This window comes from Choloepus didactylus, chromosome 17 (genome assembly GCF_015220235.1).
Source record: "Choloepus didactylus isolate mChoDid1 chromosome 17, mChoDid1.pri, whole genome shotgun sequence".
In the NCBI taxonomy this organism is placed as follows: Eukaryota; Metazoa; Chordata; class Mammalia; order Pilosa; family Megalonychidae; genus Choloepus; species Choloepus didactylus.
Genome location: NC_051323.1, coordinates 6,131,564 through 6,150,105, shown reverse-complemented (window position 1 = coordinate 6,150,105; position 18,542 = coordinate 6,131,564). Strand labels below are relative to the sequence as shown.

At 50.1% G+C, this 18,542-nt stretch overlaps 1 protein-coding gene across 1 annotated transcript; it reads left to right on the top strand.

Moving 5' to 3' along the window:
- The first annotated feature begins 154 nt into the window (after positions 1-154).
- Positions 155-2,591, top strand: LOC119512523. The gene is made up of 2 exons (XM_037807257.1): positions 155-431; positions 973-2,591. Exon 2 carries the CDS (start codon positions 1,061-1,063, stop codon positions 1,970-1,972), a length of 912 nt encoding a protein of 303 aa, XP_037663185.1. The 5' UTR covers positions 155-431; positions 973-1,060; the 3' UTR covers positions 1,973-2,591.
- The last annotated feature ends 15,951 nt before the right edge of the window (positions 2,592-18,542 follow it).

Sequence of the window (18,542 nt, the reverse complement as noted above, 5' to 3'; positions counted from 1 at the left end):
AAGGAAGCCCAGGAGCAGCCCTTTGCCATGGACCAAAGGATCCCTGGGTGGGATAGAAACGGGCCCCAGATTCCACAGAGTTCTCCAAGCAGAGGTTCTCTGAAAGTAGGCCAGACAGGGTGGACTCGGGGTGGGGGCTCAGGGGGCAGTTAGGAAGGGTGGGGACATGGCTAATGCTCAACTCCAGTGTCCCTCTGAACCACAGTCACTGTGGTGGCCTTTCCTAGGGAAGCAGGAACTCAGGACCAACCAGCCTCGGACTTGTTGACGTCAGAGGACTGTGTCTGTACCAAAGGCCTCACTGCCCAGAAACAACCGAGCTCCACTCCCACCCTTCCTGCTCACGGCCTCCGTTACAACTTTCCTTTCGTTCTGAGGCATCTATGGATCACCAGCCGCTTATCAGGCTCTACACTAGCCTGAGAAGAGAGGTGAGCCCTACGAAGAGCCAGCCTTCCCGGAGTTTGTGGTTGTGTGCAGGAGGTGGGGCAGACAGATAAGCTCATAATTATGATACAGGGGTGGGGGCTTCAGGAATGAAGGAACAAGCTCTCCCCGGAGGGTATCAGGAAAGACTTTCCTGGAAATGTGCCATGTCCATTGGGTTTTGAAGGATGAGTAGGAGTTTTCTGAGCAAAGGAATGGGAGAAAGTTGTTCTATGCAGAAGCATACTCAGCCTTGGCCAGACATCAGAATCACCTACAGAGATTATTAAATATTGATAAAAAAAAAAAAGTTAATGCCAAAAAACCATTTCCAGAAATTCTGATGTATTATTTGGGGGGGCTGGCCAAGGCACTTTGTAAAAGCTCCCCAAGTGATTGTAATGTGCAGGCAAAGTTGAGGAACCCTGGCTGAAGTGGGCTCAGGTCTCTGACAGAAAGGACAGGCTGTGCCAAAAATGGGTGTGTGGGTGTGTGTGTGTGTGGTGTGAATGATTAAAAATACATGCTTTTCCTTTCCTTTTCCAGCTTTCTCCAGCAGAGCAGCTTATACTCTTTCACATGTGCACACACACATACTCCTTGTGTCACAGGTGCACACACTTCATGTGCACACATGCACTTCTGCACACACACACTCATGCCACATCCTCGTGTCACGCAATGCACAGAATCCTGTGCATGCACATTCCTTGTGTGCACACGTACTCATGTCACACACATGCCTCGTGTGCACACACCCTCCTCGTGTCACACACATGTGCTTCTCATTTTGCACATGCACTTGCAGACACACACACGTCTGTGTACGTTTCCAGTTAAGAGAAATAGGTTTTGGATAGCCTCATTTCACGGGCAGTGTTCTGAACAGCTTCATGTTGACAGTGGTGTAAGAAAACCCTCATGTAGTAGGAATTGTGATGCTCCCTGGCGGGGCCCTGCGCTGAGGGCTTGGGGGGGCTCAGAGCCGCCCGCAGATCCGTTTGCCCCCCTGCTCTCCCTGCTCCGCCACTGGCTTTGGGTCCTGGCCCCACACATCGGCTTACCAGGCTCTGCCACGGGGAACTCAGGGTACCTGCCTGCGTGTGTCCACACGGGAGGCCCACGAGCATCCCTGCATGTCCGCGTGTGTCTCCGTATGTGGACCTGCTTCCTGCAGTGCAGACTGAGATGGCCCCAGCTCCAGGCCAAGCTTTACCAGAGCCTCCAAAACTTCTGTGTGGGCTGCGCACTGCTTCCTGGCGCTGGCCTCAGGCCGCCCTGGGAAACAGGCCTCAGTGCTGGGGAGGGGACTCCGTGCATCCCCGGGACCCCTTCTGGGCTCTCATCTACCCACACCCCACCTTCTCTACTGCTCCCGTCCCCGCCACCCCCCACTCTGCCCTTGGACCCCCTCCCCGTGTCCCTCTACCTCACTGCACCCTTCATATCCCAGCTGCTTGTCTCCAGGCCCCCCCTGGGGAGGCAGCACAAGCCTGTGTGCCAGGGGCACAGACAGAGCCCTGTCTCCCCAGGTGCGTGCCCATGATCAGGGAGAGAGAATGGGTACAGCGAGTTAGGTTTACCCCAGGCACTGTGCTGTGGAAGGGTGTGGATCGGCCGCCAAGGGGTTCCAGATCAGGGTCCCCCACGTCTCCCTCTTTCCGTGCCTCTTCCCGACCTGCGGACCGGGTGGTCACTGCCAGCAGCCCAGGCGACCAGCAAGCCTGGCCTTCTCCAAGCAAGACCCAGACACCTGCAAGTGTTTCCTTCAAGAGGACTCAGCACCACCATTCTCACCCCAACCCCTTGTGCCACCCTGGCCTGCACAGCTGCTTCCATTCCCAGGCTCGGAGGGGGCCCTGCTGGAGGGGCTGCACCCTTGGCCCACGGGGTGTCCCTTCCTACATCCCTTCAGGTCCCCTCCACCCCAGACGGGCCATGTCTGCCCTCCCCGAGGCCAGGCCACTGCCCAAGGAACTCCGATGTGTAACCACAGCCTCAGTTTACAGATGCTTGGTCTCATGTCTAACATCTGGACAGTGCTCTGACTTCCTCGAGGGCAAAGATGGAGTCTAATTCATCTCCAACTCCTCACCGGGGCCTTGCAAAATGTATATATTGGTTTCTTTGTCGAGTGAATGAATAAAAAATGAAAACTGTGGTAATTCACTCATTTTTTTTCCTGCCACAATAACCACCTGGCATCTAATTTGTTAGGGACCCTGAGATGATGGGATCCAGGCCACGTGGCCTTTTCCTGGGGTTTGGGGTGGCCGCAGGGCTCTCTACTCTTTCTGTGGCAGAGTCTTTAGGACCTGGGACCTTGCAAAGAGGACCCACCTCACTGCATGTGTGCTCACTCCAGTGGGTGCTGTCTGTGTGGACGCAGGAACGAACGTTGTCACACCCTTCTCCAGCCCCACCTCAGACGTCCCCCATACACGGTGACTTTTCCTGATGGTTTCCCGGGCAGGTACAGCTGATCCTGGGGAAAGAGGAGCCCTGCTTGCCATGTGGCCTCGGTGGTAGACAGGGACACGCTCTGGCCAGCCTCCTTGGGGCACCGCAGAAGGGGGCAATCGGCCTGCATGGTATGTTGCCCACCAGGGCTCCCCGCCTCCGGCCTGGCCCCTTCCCAGCAGCCCCCACCGTGGCTGGCAGAGGCTGATTTCCAAAGCCCCTTCATGTTTTGAATCCCCGCTGGCACCTCCAGGCGACAAGCCCAGGCTCTTTAGCCGTTCCTCAGACCTGCCCTGACTGTCTCCCACGTCGCCAACGTCCCCCCAAGGACTCGGCCAAGTCTGGCTGTCTGGGGGCCTAGGCCAGAACCTGCCCCCTTTCTTGAGCCGTCATGGGCCAGTTCTTTCCGGACGCTCACGTTTGCTGGAATCGACATAGTTCGTCTCTCGGCATCTTCCCCACCCAGGCCTCTGCTCCCCTGGGAACTCAAGTTATTCTATGCCACAGCCCAGGGTGGACGGACAGGCCCCACTCAACCCAAAGGCTGTGGCCTCAGAGCTAGGCCTGCCGTCCTCACGGCCGAGGACAGACGTTCTCCCATCCCCAGCTTGCGCTCGGTGGGAAGCCCAGCACCGCCCCAGCTCTCCATGGACTCCTGGGGTGCTCACATCCCTGGGTGCCTCTGGCTGGGAGCTCCTGGCTCTGCTGAACTTCATGCCCCTCTCAGTCACCGCCCACAATGGGTCTCCCCTTGCCACCCCACTTCAGCTCAAGTGGACGGGTCCACTTTCCTCGATTTCCCTGCAGCTTCGCCTGCACGAGGCTGTTGCGTGTGGAGGAATTGTTTTTCTGGATGAATTTTTAAAAATGTTTGCACTGACAACAAACACACAGAGCCTTGCCTCTTGCTTCCTAATTTATGTTGCTACTTGCATGTATTTTCGGTAAAGCCATCATGTTCCCATCACTTAGAGATTTTTCCCCTCTGGCTTCTCTCTCTGACACTTGTTTCTTGGCTGTCAGTCACTGACTCTCCTGGTCACTACCAAATCCTGAAAGCATGAGAGCATAAAGTAGGGTGCCCAGTGGAAAAGTGGGGAGCAAACACGGCAGCTGGTCAGAGAGCTGGATAACTGCACGCCCTCCATTGAGTGGACATCTGGGGTCTGGTGTCTGGGAGGGGAGACACATGGCCCCTGAGCTCTGACGTGGTCTTGTCACCAAGGATTGTCCAAAGGCAGGGACAGGTGCTGTGCAGAGGCTGGGGGAGGATGAAGTCCACCAGTCCCTGAGAGCCGAGTCCAGACCCCATATGCCATCAGCACCATCTGGCCCGCAGACGACCGCTTCTGTCCTCTGGGATTTCATCTCCAGCTCCACCACCAGAAGTTTCTGGAAAATCCTCCTCTCACATGCACACACATGTGCGCAACACATACACACACACACACACACACTTGTGCACACATTTTTTTTCTGTTCCTGCTGTGATTTTTTTTAATTTAATTCAGTTTTATTGAAATATATTCACATACCATACAATCATCCATGGTGTATAATCAACTGTTCACAGTACCATCATATAGTTGTGCATTCATCACCCCAATCTATTTTTGAACATTTTCCTTACATTAGAAAGGATCAGAATAAGAATAAAAGATAAAAGTGAAAAAGAACACCCAAATCATCCCCCCCCATACTACCCTATTTTTCATTCAGTTTTTGTCCGCATTTTTCTACACATCCATCCATACACTGGACAAAGGGAGTGTGATCCACAAGGTTTACACAATCACACTGTCACCCCCTGTAAACTACATTGTTATACAATCGTCTTCAAGAGTCCAGACTTCTGGGTTTGAGTTTGATAGTTTCAGTTATTTACTTCTAGCTATTCCAATACATTAAAACCTAAAAGGTGTTATCTACATATTGCAAAATAATGTCCACCAGAGTGAACTCTTGACTCCATTTGAAATCTCTCAGCCACTGAAACTTTATTTCGTTTCATTTTGCATCCCCCTTTTGGTCAAGAAGATATTCTCAATCCCACGATACCAGGTCCAGGTTCATCTCCGGGAGTCATATCCTGCATTGTCAGGGAGATCTGCACCCCTGGGAGTCAGGTCCCACATGGGGAGGGTGGTGGGCAGTGAGTTCACCTACTGAGGTGGCTTAGCTAGAGAGAGAGGGCCACATCTGAGCAACAAAGAGACACTCAGAGGGAGACTCTTAGGCACAATTATGTTCAAGTCTAGCCTCTCCCTTGCAGTAATGAGCTTCATAAGGGCAAGTCCCATGATGGAGGGCTCAGCACATCAAACTGCCAGTCCTCACTGTCTGTGACAACATCAGCATCAGTCCAGGTGAGGAAGTCCAACACTTCTGTATTTCCCCCCAGCTCCTCAGGAGGGCCCTGCAAAAATATTTTTATTCTCTGCCCAAATTACTTTGGGATGTGTAACTGTTTCGCTCTAACCTATACAAACCTACCATATCTCACTTCCTATTCAAAGTTCCATGTAATTGAGGTGTTTGAACAGACTGTAGAGTTGTACTGTTTAGAAAATACAGATCCTGCACCAAATAGACATCTCTTCCCTTGATCTCACATGGAAGTTGAAGTTTTAAAACACAGTCAGTTTTGACCTTTACCCTTTGGCCCGGTTTGCCCTAGTCTTAACAAGATTGGCTTCATTCATATCACTAATTGAAGTCTGAGCTCTTTTTTATTTTTTTTATTTTTTAACATTTGCTGTATGTGTTAATACTGACATCCATATCTGCCGAGCTCTAGCTCTGAGTTTCAGGTGTCACACAGATACCCAATGTTCCAGAGACCAATCAGGTTATACACTAAGGGATCAGCATCTCAGAGTTTGCAGATAGCCATTACAGTTCAGGAATAGATGTGACTGCTGCAAGAGCTTACAATCTAGGGACCATTACAATAACCATTTCCCTGTTAGGCTGTGCTCTGAGATTCAATTCTGAGTTTACACATTGTAGTTAGTCCACATCAGTGAGGCATTATAGTGTTTGCCTTTATTTCTCATGTAGTTCACTCAAAATGCTGTCTACAGGATCCATTCACTTCTTTGAGTGTTTCATAAGCTTCACTCCTCATAGTTGCCCAATATTCCATCGTGCACGTACATCACAGTTCACCGTTCTGTTCCTCAGTGTACCCTTAGGCCACCTCCACCCACTGCAACTCATGAACACTGTCTCCATGAGCACCAGTGTGCAAATGTCCATCCATGTCTCTGCTCTCAGATCTTCCAATCACATACCCCATAGTGAGGGTACAGGACCTTATGGCCCCCACATACTTAGCTTTTTGCTGCACATGCATTTTCAAAAAAAATAAATAATTCAGAATGCTTCCAAGTCCTAGGAAATAAATTTCCATTTTTGGAGAAGAAAATAGCACAAAAAAGTGGGTTTTTTTTTTGATGCATTTTGGGACAGCTATACTGACCTTTATTTTCTAAATAAAAATCAGGGCAAGGGGTTGGATGAAGGGTTTTAGTGCCTCTTCCAGATATGAGAGGCAGCCCAGGGAGCCAACATATTGTAATTTGGAACAGCTATAAGGTTGGTAGGTCTAGACCTTCTAAGAGCAAAGGGTTTGTGGTCCTTTCCACTGGGTGCCACAGCAGAATAGGGCCCCCTCTTAATGCACGTTAGTACGTTAAAGGCTCTGAGAAGTTCTGCACAAAGAACGCTTGTTTAACTTTCACTCAGTACCTCCCAAACTTATTTGAGACCTTGATCATCGTTTCATGCTGTGACCTCTTGTGGAACCCCAGGAGGGATCCCTGGAACACAGTTTGGGGAATGCTGGTTTATGGGGCTCCTAGAATGTTTGGCTTTAGGATGGGCCAGGGCTTTCTTGCCCACGTTTGCCCCCGGCACTGCTGGCAGGGCTTTGGTCACCCCCATCTCCAAACTCAGGCAGAGGCTGAAGCCTCCAGCGGAGCCCTGGGGGGCCATGGGTGGCCAGTGCTGGGGGAGAGCAAGAGTGAACCTCGTCCCCTAAAGCCAGCAGGACGCTTGGCCATGGTGTGCTGGGGTGACCGCCAGGGCGGCTGACAGCTCAGTGCTGCATGACAGCTGCCAGGCTGCCTCCCCCTTCTCTGCCGACAGGGCTGGCCCGGAGCCCAGCCTGAGGTGAGCAGCTGTCCGGAGGTCCCTGTCCCCCACTGGCAGCCCCCCTCCTACAGCCAGCTGGACGGGCTGTTCCGAACTGCCCTGTCAGCCCCTCCCTCAGAGACCCCTTTGCAGCCAGCAGGCAAGCTGACGACTAACAGGCTAAAGGGGACCCCATTCAGTGATGGGGGTCCCCCCTAGAGAACCTTCCGCAGTGGCTCTGTCCTCCCCAGGGCAGAGAGAAGGCCTGGACGAGTTGAGTGAGGGATGGGGGTGAGGTAAATGCCCTGAGTGGTGACTCCATGACACACAGACAGCAGGGCTCCTCTGGGAAGCCAAAGCCTGAGGTCCAGTGTGGCCAGCCCTCCAGCTCCGTCTGGGACCAGGGCCACGTCCTGGCCTCCTCGGGAACACCTCCTGAGCACAGGGAGGCTGTGGTCCGAGACCCCCAAAGTCCCCTCCTGTCTGGGCAATCTCCCAACGGGGCCCCAAAGCTGCCCTGTCCCACCTGATGCTGGAGGATTGGACTCAGCTTAAAACTTTCCACGTGAAGCCGGAGGGCCAACCTCGTTCTCGCTAGCACAGCCTTATTTTTCATCCAAAAAATCTTATAGTAATTGTTCAAGGGAACAGCATTGTTAAAATAATAAACAAAAACCAGTATATCATCTTTGGGGAAAACTACAAACAAACGGACCCCAACCTTCCGTCTACATAAAGGTCACCTCCCCCAAACATCCTCTAACATTTGCCAAGGACAAATGTATGGAATGAAGATTTATATGGAATACCAAGGGCCTACATCATGCTGCATAATATTTCCTTCAGAATTTACTTTCAGTTTTATTGCAAAAATTATGCCATGGGGCTACTAAAACTTATCACTAAACTAGTCATATTTTTTCCTCTTCCACTTCTCAGATAAACATCTACAATGTCCTTTCTAGTTTTCATCTTTTTGGTTTGAATGTTGTTCTTTTCCTGCTTTGGGTATTTGGTGACTGTCTCCTCAGTGACACACTGCTTAGTGCTCTGGGTTGGTTGTGTCTTTAGGTCCTTTAGGTGGAGTTTCAACTTTGGAGACTGTTCTGGTTTGCTAATGCTGCCATTCTGCAAAATACCAGAAATGGATTGGCTTTATTAAGGGGATTTATTAGGTTACAAGTTTACAGTTCTAAGGCCATAAAAGTGTCCAAACTAAGGAATCAACAAGTGGAACCTTCACTGAAGAATGGCCAATGGCATCTGGAACACCTCTGTCAGCTGGGAAGGCACGTGACTGGTGTCTGCTGGTCCTTTGCTCCTGGGTTGTGTTTCAAAATGGCTTTCTCTGAAATGTCTCTGGGCTTCTGTCTCTCTTAGCCTCTTTCTTCAGCAACTGTGCATCCTTGCTTGTTCTCCCAGGGTGTTTCTCTCTAAGCATCTCAGGGTCCTCTCTTAGTTTCTCTGGGGCAAACTCTGGGCTTCATCTCTTAGCTTAGCATCTCCAAACATCATTCTGTCTGCATCTCCCAGCGTCTGGGTCTGTGTGGGCTCTTAGCTTCTCCCAGGGACAAACTCTGGATTACATATCTTAGCTTCTCTCTAAAACATCTCTCTTAGCTTCTCTGAGCTCCTTGTCTTCCTGAGCTCTTAAGGACTCCAGTAAACTAATCAGGACCCACCTTGAATGGGCAGGTTCACACCTCCATGGAAATAATCTAATCAAAATGTGTCCCCCACAGTTGGGTGGGTCACATCTGCATGGAAACAACCTAATCAAAAGATCCCACCATAATTAGTCTGCCCGCACAAGATTACATTAAAGAACATAGTCTTTCCTGGGGTACATAACAGTTTCAAACCTCACAGAGACCATGGCATTTTTAAAAGCAATTCCTTTGTTTGCTGTCTCTGTGACAAGGATTTTGAGTCCCTAGAGGTTCAGGTGAGGGAGAAAAGTGTCCATTAGGGTGAGTGTCCTCTCTCTGAAAGGAGCACACTGGGAGGCGAAGCTGGGAAGATGGAGCGTCTCCAGCTCGAAGCTGTTCAGAGGGACAGAAGTCATCTCACCGATCAGACAAGTGGGGGCATGTGGGACCCTCCCAGGACCAGCCTACACCCTCTCCGGGGTCCTGAGCCCACCGTGGAGGCCTGGCTTCTTACAGAACCCCATCCCCCTCTCCCATCTGGCCAGTGTCTGTTCTCAGGACCCCTTCCTCCTCTTTAGAGAGGACCCCCCACATATACGCAGCCTCTGCTCGCCTTCCTTTCTCCAAACTCTTTTGGTTTCTCCCAGGTCCTGTTCTCCCCTCCCCTGCCAGGCATCCTCCGTTTGTGGATTCAGGTGGCAATGACACCTCCCAGGCACCACCCAGCATGCAAGGTGTCCCGGGGTGCCAGGGCCCTGCCACCCTGGCTGTGTGACCGACAGCACATCATGCCCCTCTCTGAGCCTCAGCTTCTCCGTTTGTAAAATATGCAGCTGAACGAGATGATGACTGAAAGCCCCTTCCAGATGCGCAGTCCTTTCTCTCCAGAAAATACCCACTCGCCCAACACCAGATTGCATCCAAATTGTAAGTGGTTTCTGCCCTAAATTCACCATGTCAGGCCTGCTCTGTCCCACCCGGCATCACCCCAGAGTGGAAGGAAGAGGCATTGCATCCCATCTGCTTTCCTTGCTCAGCACTGGCCTCAGCCGGCCCGTCCTCTTCCCGGCCCCGGCGGCCCCTCCCAGGGCTGCGGCCTTCCGCTGGCCGGGCGCCTTGGCCAGGACTCATTTCCTCCTCCAGGCCCCAGTGCTTTCCCAAGGAACCAGCGCCTGTCCCAGCTGCCCAGGTCCTTCCTTGGAGGCAGGGCTCGGGGTCCAGGCCCGGCCAGCGGCTTGGCAAGTGCCCGCGTGCTGCTGATGAGACTGAATGAATGCAGCCACCCACTTTCCTTCCGGCCCTGGGCGCGAGGCGCTCCCCCCGGGAGTTCAAGGACACAGGGTACCCCATTGTTCTCGGGACAAACGCAGCGGGGCCAGCTGCTGCCCTCTCTTCCTCGCCGCCTGCAAATCTTTCCCCTTCCCTCTCCGAGGGGCTTACGCAAGTGTCCACCCTCCCTGAGCAGGGCCTGTCCCCAGTGCTGTCACCTTCCAGCCATTCTCCTTTGGGTCAGTGGTCAGCGCTTTGTCCTCATCAGGCTCCACCTACGGGCCCAGCTGAAGCAGTCCCGTCCCCCTCCCCGAAATACTTTCTTCCCGTGGCCTCTGGGAACGCAGACTCTGGTTTTCCTCCTGCCCCCCGGCTGCTCCTTCCCAGCCTCCTTTGCTTGTTCCTCCTTTGAAATGTTGGCCTGCCCTGGGCTCGGCCCCCCTCACTCACTAGGGGTGTCTCCGTCCAGTCCCGTGGCTTTACGTGCCCTTTGCAGGCTGTAGACTTCCACCTCTGTACCCCAGAGATGTCCAGGTCTCACTGGGGGTAAAGCCAAGGCATCACAGAGACCTGCCCCAGGTATGGCTCTGACCTCACCCCCTTGTTATTATTATTATTATTTGCCTTATTATCCTCCGTGCTCTTCTTTGACATAGCAGGCCCCCCACCTCTAGGCCTCCGTGTGGACTGTTCCCTCTGCCTGGGACACTCTTCCCCCAGACGTCCCCGTGGCCTATTCTCTCACCTTCTTCAGCTTTTTGATCAAATGCCACCTTCCAGCGAGGCTGTCTCCGATCACTCTATTTTAAATTGCAACCCATCCCCCTTCCGGCTGTTCTCCCCCCTTCTCTTTCCCGCTTTATTTTTCTCCATAGCATTCATCATTTAAATACATGCATCAGCGTATTGACCATCTCCTCCTTCTAGTATGTGAGTTGCACACCAGCAGGGATTTTGGGTTGGTTGCTTCACCTCTGTAACCCTAGGACAGATTCTGGCACATAGTACTTGATCAACAAACCTGCTTGTACAGGTATCTCCGTGTTCTGGCATAAGAGTATTCTTAATTTTAATAAACAACTCCAGATTACATTCCCAAGAGGTTGTAGCCATTCGTGCCCCTTTTCCTGCCTGTGCTGGATGTTATCATGCTTGAATTTTTGCCAATCTGTTAGGGGTGGGGCGTTGGGGGGAGACAGTTCATTGTTTTAATTTTCATTTTCCTGAATAATAGGAAGGAACCTTTTTTCACGTTTATTGGCCTCTTGAATTTCTATTTCTGTGAATTATCTTGTTCATAGCCTCTGCCTGTTTTGGAGGTTGTTTTCTGGAGCAAGGGGGCTGAACTTTTCTAAAGAGTTGGTAGGAGGAAAGCTGCATTTTATTAAAAAAAAAAGCATGCCAGATAACTCTGATACTTGGGCAGATTTAGGAGTTCCTGGTTTGCTAATTCCTGATGAGCTCTGGGGTCCTCTACGGATTTTGGAATTTAAAGACTTTTTTCTTATTTCTTCTCTGTATTTTCTACAATGAACTTGTGTCATTTTTAAAAAAAAAGGATACAAAAAATCATAGGAAAATTCTCGTGCTGTAATGCCAAGTGGAAAAAACATTTACAACTAGGATGTACTTACTTTTTTATTGCAACTCGATGAAAAGGCTCTCTGTATATAGATACTCTAGCAGTGAAACAGCCAAAAGGAAAAGGGCTGGATTATGGGTAATTTTTCCTTCTTATCAGAAGTAGGCAAGTAGGGGCTGGGGGAAGGAGGTGAGGGTGAGCCCCTAGTGGAAAAGAATGAGCTGTTGGAGTGAATGGCACCTGGACACACTCCTGTGCCTTGGCAGACATCACCAATCAATCGCCGCAGTACTTTCTACTAAGTCCAGATTCAGCCTCAGAGTCTTTCTCAACCCAGAACTTTAGGTGGCAACTACTCACAGATCAATTAAACTTGTTCCCCATCCTTGTCTGAGCAGGAGGCAGTGCAGTTGAGGCTGGCAACTGCAGAGTCCTCTCTTGCTTGGGACATGTTCTAGTTTGCTAATGCTGCCAGAATGCAAAACACCAGAAATGGACTGGCTTTTATAAAAGGGGGCTTATTTGGTTACACAGTTACAGTATCAAGGCCATAAAGTGTCCAAGTTAACACATCAACAATTGGGTACCTTCACTGGAGGATGGCCAATGGCGTCCAGAAAACCTCTGTTAGCTGGGAAAGCACGTAGCTGGCATCTGCTCCAGAGTTCTGGTTTCAAAATGGCTTTCTCCCAGGCCGTTCCTCTCTAGGCTGCAGTTCCTCAAAAATGTCATTCTCAGCTGCTCTTGGGGCATTTGTCCTCTCTTAGCTTTTCTGGAGCAAAAGTCTGCTTTCAAAGGCCGTCTCCAAAATGTCTCTGTAAACTGCAGTTCCTCTCAGCTCCTGTGCATTCTTCAGAGTGTCCCTCTTGGCTGTAGCAAGCCCACTCCTTCTGTCTGAGCTTGTATACTGCTCCAGTAAACTAATCAGGACCCAGGCTGAATGGGCAGGGCCACACCTCCATGGAAACTATCCAATCAGAGCCATCACCCACAGTTGGGTGGGTCGCATCTCCATGGAAATACTCAAAGAATTACAATCTAATCAACACTGATAAATCTGCCCACACAAGAGTACATCAAAGATAATGGCATTTTGGGGGACATAATACATTCAAACTGGCACAGGCAGCACCATCTCTCACTGCAGACAGGACTTTTCAATCTGCACTGGCTCCTATCACTGATACTGAGCATCCCCTGCTGGAATCTTCTCCTTCTGGACCGTGGGGCTTGTCAGAAGCAGGAGCAGCCGGGAGGCACATGCCCTGGGGCATCACTCTTTGGTTCCTCTCTCTGGCCTGATTCTCCAGCCTTTGTCCTCTGTTCTCACGATTCTGGAGACAGCCCCTTCCCACCGCCCGTGGTCCCAGCTCGGACTTCACACCCTGATGCTGGGTCTTGGCACATCCCGACAGTTGAGCCAGGCCCCTAGCCCTGCCCGTTCTAGCCCTCCTGCGCAGCTTGGCATGCCTCAAAGCCGACTGAAAACACACGGGCAGAAAACACCCAGGAATTCCTCCTCAACCCTCCTCTTCTGGACCGGCTTGGGGGTGGCACATTGATTAGAAAGGATGGGAAGAAATATTTTTGGTAGCTCCTCCTGATTTTGGAAAATGGTTGAAGAAACAAATGTTCAATAAAAAAAAATCAAATTACGTATAAATATATCGGAAAAATCACCACTCATCAACCACCTGGAGATAACCTCAGTTACTCGTTGGCAGATGTCCTTCCAGTCACCGTTCGGACTCCACATCCATGGAAACACACATGTAATGAATTGTCATAAGTGGGTCATGCTGTGACTTAACCTGCATTTTTCACTCAACCATATGTCATGAGCATCTTCAAGAATGCCAGTGATGGAAAACAAGTTTTCCCTTTCCTAGAATGTAAATTATATTCCACAGGATTCTTTCCTTTTTTTTTAATCTTAGCATATCTATGTTTTGCTTCTTCTCTGAGGCAGAAACATTACTCATTTCCCATTTTTCTCCCATAGCACCAGACCACCAATTTTTCATTGGGTATCATTCCGGTTTGCTAACGCTGCCATTAAGCAACACACCAGAAATTGATTGGCTTTTATAAAAGGGAGTTTATTTGGTTACAAAGTTACAATCTTAAGGCATGAAGTGCCCAAGGTAAGGCATCAACAATTGGGTCCCTTCATTGAAGGATGGCCACTGGTATCCAGAAAACCTCTGTTAGCTGGAAGGCACGTGGCTGGCGTCCACTTGCCCCCAAGTTGCATTTCAAAATGGCATTCTCAAAAATGTTGCTCTTAGGGCGTTTTGTCTTCTCTTAGCGGCAGCTGCTCTTCAAAATGTCACTCTCATTTGCTCTCTGCTCCCTCTGTCTGTGAAATCCTTTATAGGACTCCAGGGGGCCAATTAATACCCACCCTAAATGGGCAGGGTAACACCTCCATGGAAATTATCCAATCAAACATTTCACTCACAGCTGATTGAGTCACATCTCCATGGAAACACTCAAAGGATTCCAATCTAATCAACACTAATATGACTGGCCCCACAAGATTGCATCAAAGAACATGGCCATTTGGGGTATATAATACATCCAAACCAGCCACTGCAATATGTTGCAGCTACAATATGTTGCAGCTCCCCTTGGAGCTAAGTGTGGCTATGTGACCGGGTTCTATCTGGTGAGATGTGAGCAGAGAGATATGTGTACAACTTCCTGGATGTACCCTGTGATAGTTTTAATATAGGTCCACAAATTCTTGATACTCTTGTTTTTATAAGCTGGAGCCTAATCACCTGCCCCTTAAGTATAGGCTGGATTTAGTGACTTGCCCCTAACAAAGAGAATGTGGCAGAAGTAATAGTGTGTGACATCTGAGATGAGGACAGAAAAAAGCAGTTGGCTTCCTCCTTGCCTTCTCTCTCGGATCATCTGCCCTGGGGTAAGCCATGTCCCTCAAGCAGCCCCACAGAGAGGCCCATGAGGAAGCAAATGCCCAAGCCCCGGTCGAGCCTTCAGATGAAAACTTCACGGCAACCTCTGAATCCCTGACCCACAGAAACTATGAGATGATAAATGTTTACTGCTTTAAGCAGCCAAGTTTTGGAGTTATTTGTTGTGCAGCAACAGACAACGAAGCCATGCCCTAAAAAGGGTGGGCGGGCTTTCCTTCCCGTCCCCTCTCTGGAGGGAAGGGGGACACGGGACTGTACCGTCTTGGATCTGGGGGCTTTTCCTGATTTGGCCCTGGTAGAACAGCAGAACCTCAATTTTAGCAGTTGGATAAGGTTCGCCCAGCCCAGGGAGCCAACAAAGGGTTTTGCTTTAGTATGAATGAACTTGTATAGTGACATGAGATCCATATACATTTTACTATATTGCTTCTGCAAACAGGGACTCAAATATATAAGGTCATAAATACCTCACAGTGGGACTCTGGTGTCACAAATCAATGGGTAGGGACTCCAAGCCATGTGGCCTGGAGACAGAGGCCCTGCCGACCTCCATGGGCAATTCTGCTCCCTGCTGCTCTCCTCACCATGCTGTCCCCACGCTGCTGGCCTTGGGGCTGGGATGTTTTTTGGTATTTCAAGTTTTTTAACTTGTTTCAGGGCCCTTATTCTCAAATTATTCTCAGCATCTACTTAGGTGCTTGCCCAAGGTTTGCACTGAGCAGTACATTTTTAGTGGATTGTTCCGGTTTGCTAATGCTGTCATTAAGCAAAACACCAGAAATGGATAGGCTTTTACAAAAGGGGGTTTATTTGGTTACACGGTTAGAGTCCTAAGGCCATAAAGTGTCCAAGGTAAGGCATCAACAATCAGGTACCTTCACTGGAGGATGGCCACTGGTGTCCGGAAAACCTCTGTTAGCTGGGAAGGCACATGGCTGGCATCTGCTTGCTCCCAGGTGGCATTTCAAAATGACGTTCTCCAAAATGTTGCTCTTGGGGAGTTTTGTCCTCTCTTAGCTGCAGCTTCTCTTCAAAGTGTCACTCTCAGTTGACCTTTTGGCTGTGTCAATCTTGCTCCTTCTGTCTGAGCTTCTATAGTGCTCTAGTAAACTAATCAAGGCCCACGCTGAATGGGCAGGGCCACACCTCCATGGAAATTATCTAATGAGAGTTATCACTTACAGTTGAGTGGGTCGCATATCCATGGAAAACCTCAATCAAAGAATTGCAATCTAATCAACACTAATACGTGTGCCCACACAAGACTGCGTCAAAGATAATGGCATTTTGGGGGACATAATACATTCAAACTGGCACATGGATGAATTTCCACCAAAGGCTGATGTTTCCAATGAGTCTGCAAAATTCTCACAGACACTTTATAAAGCCAAGAACCAGGTTCTCTCTTTCCTGCATCTTCGTTTTCGTCTTCCTTACCAACGGAGTAAATGTGGACCGTTATTTTATCTCTCCATATCTACGGTTTTCTCATCTGCAAAATGGGAGTTGTAGTAACACCCACCCCCAGCTAACCCCCAGACAAGTGAGAAAGAACTGCTCAGGGCTATATGCCACTGGGATTTTTGTGGATATTTGTTTCACAGCATTTTCATGGTGACAACCAACTGATACAAACTCATAGTAGGCACTCAGTAGATATTGCTTAAAAGGCAACTGAGCAAACCCTTTCCTGACAGTGGGAAACTTCACAGGGCTCCACAGAGAGCCCAAGGAGGAAGCTTCAGGTTAATATCCAAAGAACAAGGCGGCACTGGAGTTTTATTTATTCAACAGTTTGTGTGTGTGTGTGTGTGTGTGTGTGTGTGTGTGTGTGTGTGTGTGTGTGTTTGAGTACTGGCTGTGCTGGATGCTGAAGCAATACAAATAGAATCAGAACTGGCCGTTGTCCCCAGAGCTCACCATCTCTGGAGGGAAAGGCTGGTAAACAAGTAATTACTAGATGTTGTGTCACTTGCTGAAACAAAGGGGTACAGTTGAGCATGAAGGAGGGGAGAAGCACTTCACCCCAGGGCAATCGCTGGGCAGTGGAGGGGGACTGGGTCATAGCAGGGGGGGTTGCCTGGTGGGGTAGCTGAACGCAGGCTGGGAAGGGCCTAGAAGGATCCGGAAAGGAGTCTGCACACCACTCCTGGGGTCTCAGGGCAGCTTGTAGAAATTCTTGGCAGAGGAGTGCCACGTTCAGGTTTGCACTTCAGGGAGATAACTTTGGAGGGGATGGAGACAACGCAGGGGACTGCCGCAGAGTCCGGAATGTGGGGCTGCCCATGTGGCCACCTCCTGCTGCAGCTCAGAACTGACACAAGGATGGCCTCCAGGGACCACGAGGCCCCGGGTGAGGAAAGAGGAGGGTACAGGGGTGGATAGGCAGCTCCCCTGCTAGGAAGGCATTTGGCTGGAAGTCACAGAAAACCTGGCTACCCAGGGGATTATTTTTCTCATAGTAAGAAATCAGGAGGCCGTGGTTGCTGATCCTGGCTTGGTGAGGGTAACACAACGTGAGGGTAACAGCTCCGAGATTCTTTTGGCCCTTTCCTTATGGTCTCAAGGTCATGCTACAACTCTAGGGATCATGGCCACGTTCAAGAGAAAACAGACAGACAGAACGGCGGGAGGAGAAGGGCTCTGCTAACTGCATCTGTTCTATCAGGAAAGCAGAAGTACCACCTGAAACTTTGACCCCGTTCCCAGTCGGCAGAACTCCACTTGTATTTATGTTCTAACCCTAGATGCAAAGGAAGCTGGGAAGTTGGGAAGCAGACTTGTCGTGCTTGGTTTAAACTTGTCACAGCTCCTCTGCTCAGGGTGGACCCATTTCCACCCCAGCAAATCGGCTTTGTCGACAAGAAAGGAGGGGAGTGGGTATTGGGTAGACAAAAGTAGCAACTGCTATGGGGTCTCCTGCTGCAGACACAGCCTGAAATGGTATTTTCTCTGCTGTAGGGGTACTGGGTGCCACATCGAGAACTCAGGCCACCTGCCTTCTGGCTTGATGCTGTGAAGCTCATTTTTCTCCCCATTCCCATTCCCAGCCCTTGCCTCAGTGGATCCATTGGTCCCTGTCCCTGTTGGAGGGGCACTTAGAAGTAGACCCAGTCACTTGGGTGGGATGGGGCAGAGCAGGACAGCCCCCCACCCTGGGTTACTGGGCATAAGCACCATCACTGAATTCCCTGTCGTACTTCCTTTTCAAGCTGAGCTGGTGAGGGTGAGGGGCCTTGGGGACCTCTGCTGCTTGCTGGAGTCTGGGGTGCTGTGGAGCAGGAGGGCTCCAGACTCTCTCACTGGTCCCCTCTTTTGGCAAGTGTCCTGGGCCATGAGGGCTCTTGGAAACAGACAGGAAAAGCACACGAAGTGCCCAGCATGGCACCTGTCCCAGGAGTGAGGGCACCCAAATTATTCCAAACACCAGCGCGGTAGCTGTATTAGTCAGGACAGGCTGGGTCATGCTGTGGTAACAAATGGCCCCAAACATGCAACAGTGTAAATGCAAAGGTTTCTGCTCATGCTACATGTTCACTATAAGTGCACTGGGACATCTGCTCAATTCTCCTTCTGGGACCCAGACAGATGGAGCAGTTGCAAGTTGCTGTGAGAAGGAAAGAAAAGATCTGGGGGGACTTGCAATGGCAGTTAAATGCTCCAATGTGTAAGAAATTCACAACTCACTGGCCAGAGCCAGCCATAGGGTCTCACCCAACCAGGGGCCCCTGCCATGTACCTGGAAGACAGAGTGGGAACTATTTAGTAAACAGCACTGAATGGGTGTGGTCAAAAGGGCTCTTAAAAATCTCTTCAGCCCTTAGATAGCCACAGGCAAAAAAAGGAAACTCAACCTAAACCTCACACCTTATACAACGGCTAAGCCCAAATGGCTTAAATGTCAAGCATGAAACTACAAAACTTCTAGAAAAAAAGAATATGAGAAAATCTTTGGGATCTGGGACTAGACAAAGAGTCCTTATACTTGACACAAAAACACGATCCACAAAAGGAAAAATGTGTAAATTGGGACTCATCAAAATTAAAAACTCTTGCTCTGCAAAAGCCTGTTAAGCAGTT

Coding starts and splice junctions, on each gene's coding strand:
- LOC119512523 (XM_037807257.1), top strand. CDS start 1,061: ATGCACTTCTGCACACACACACTCATGCCACATCCTCGTGTCACGCAA.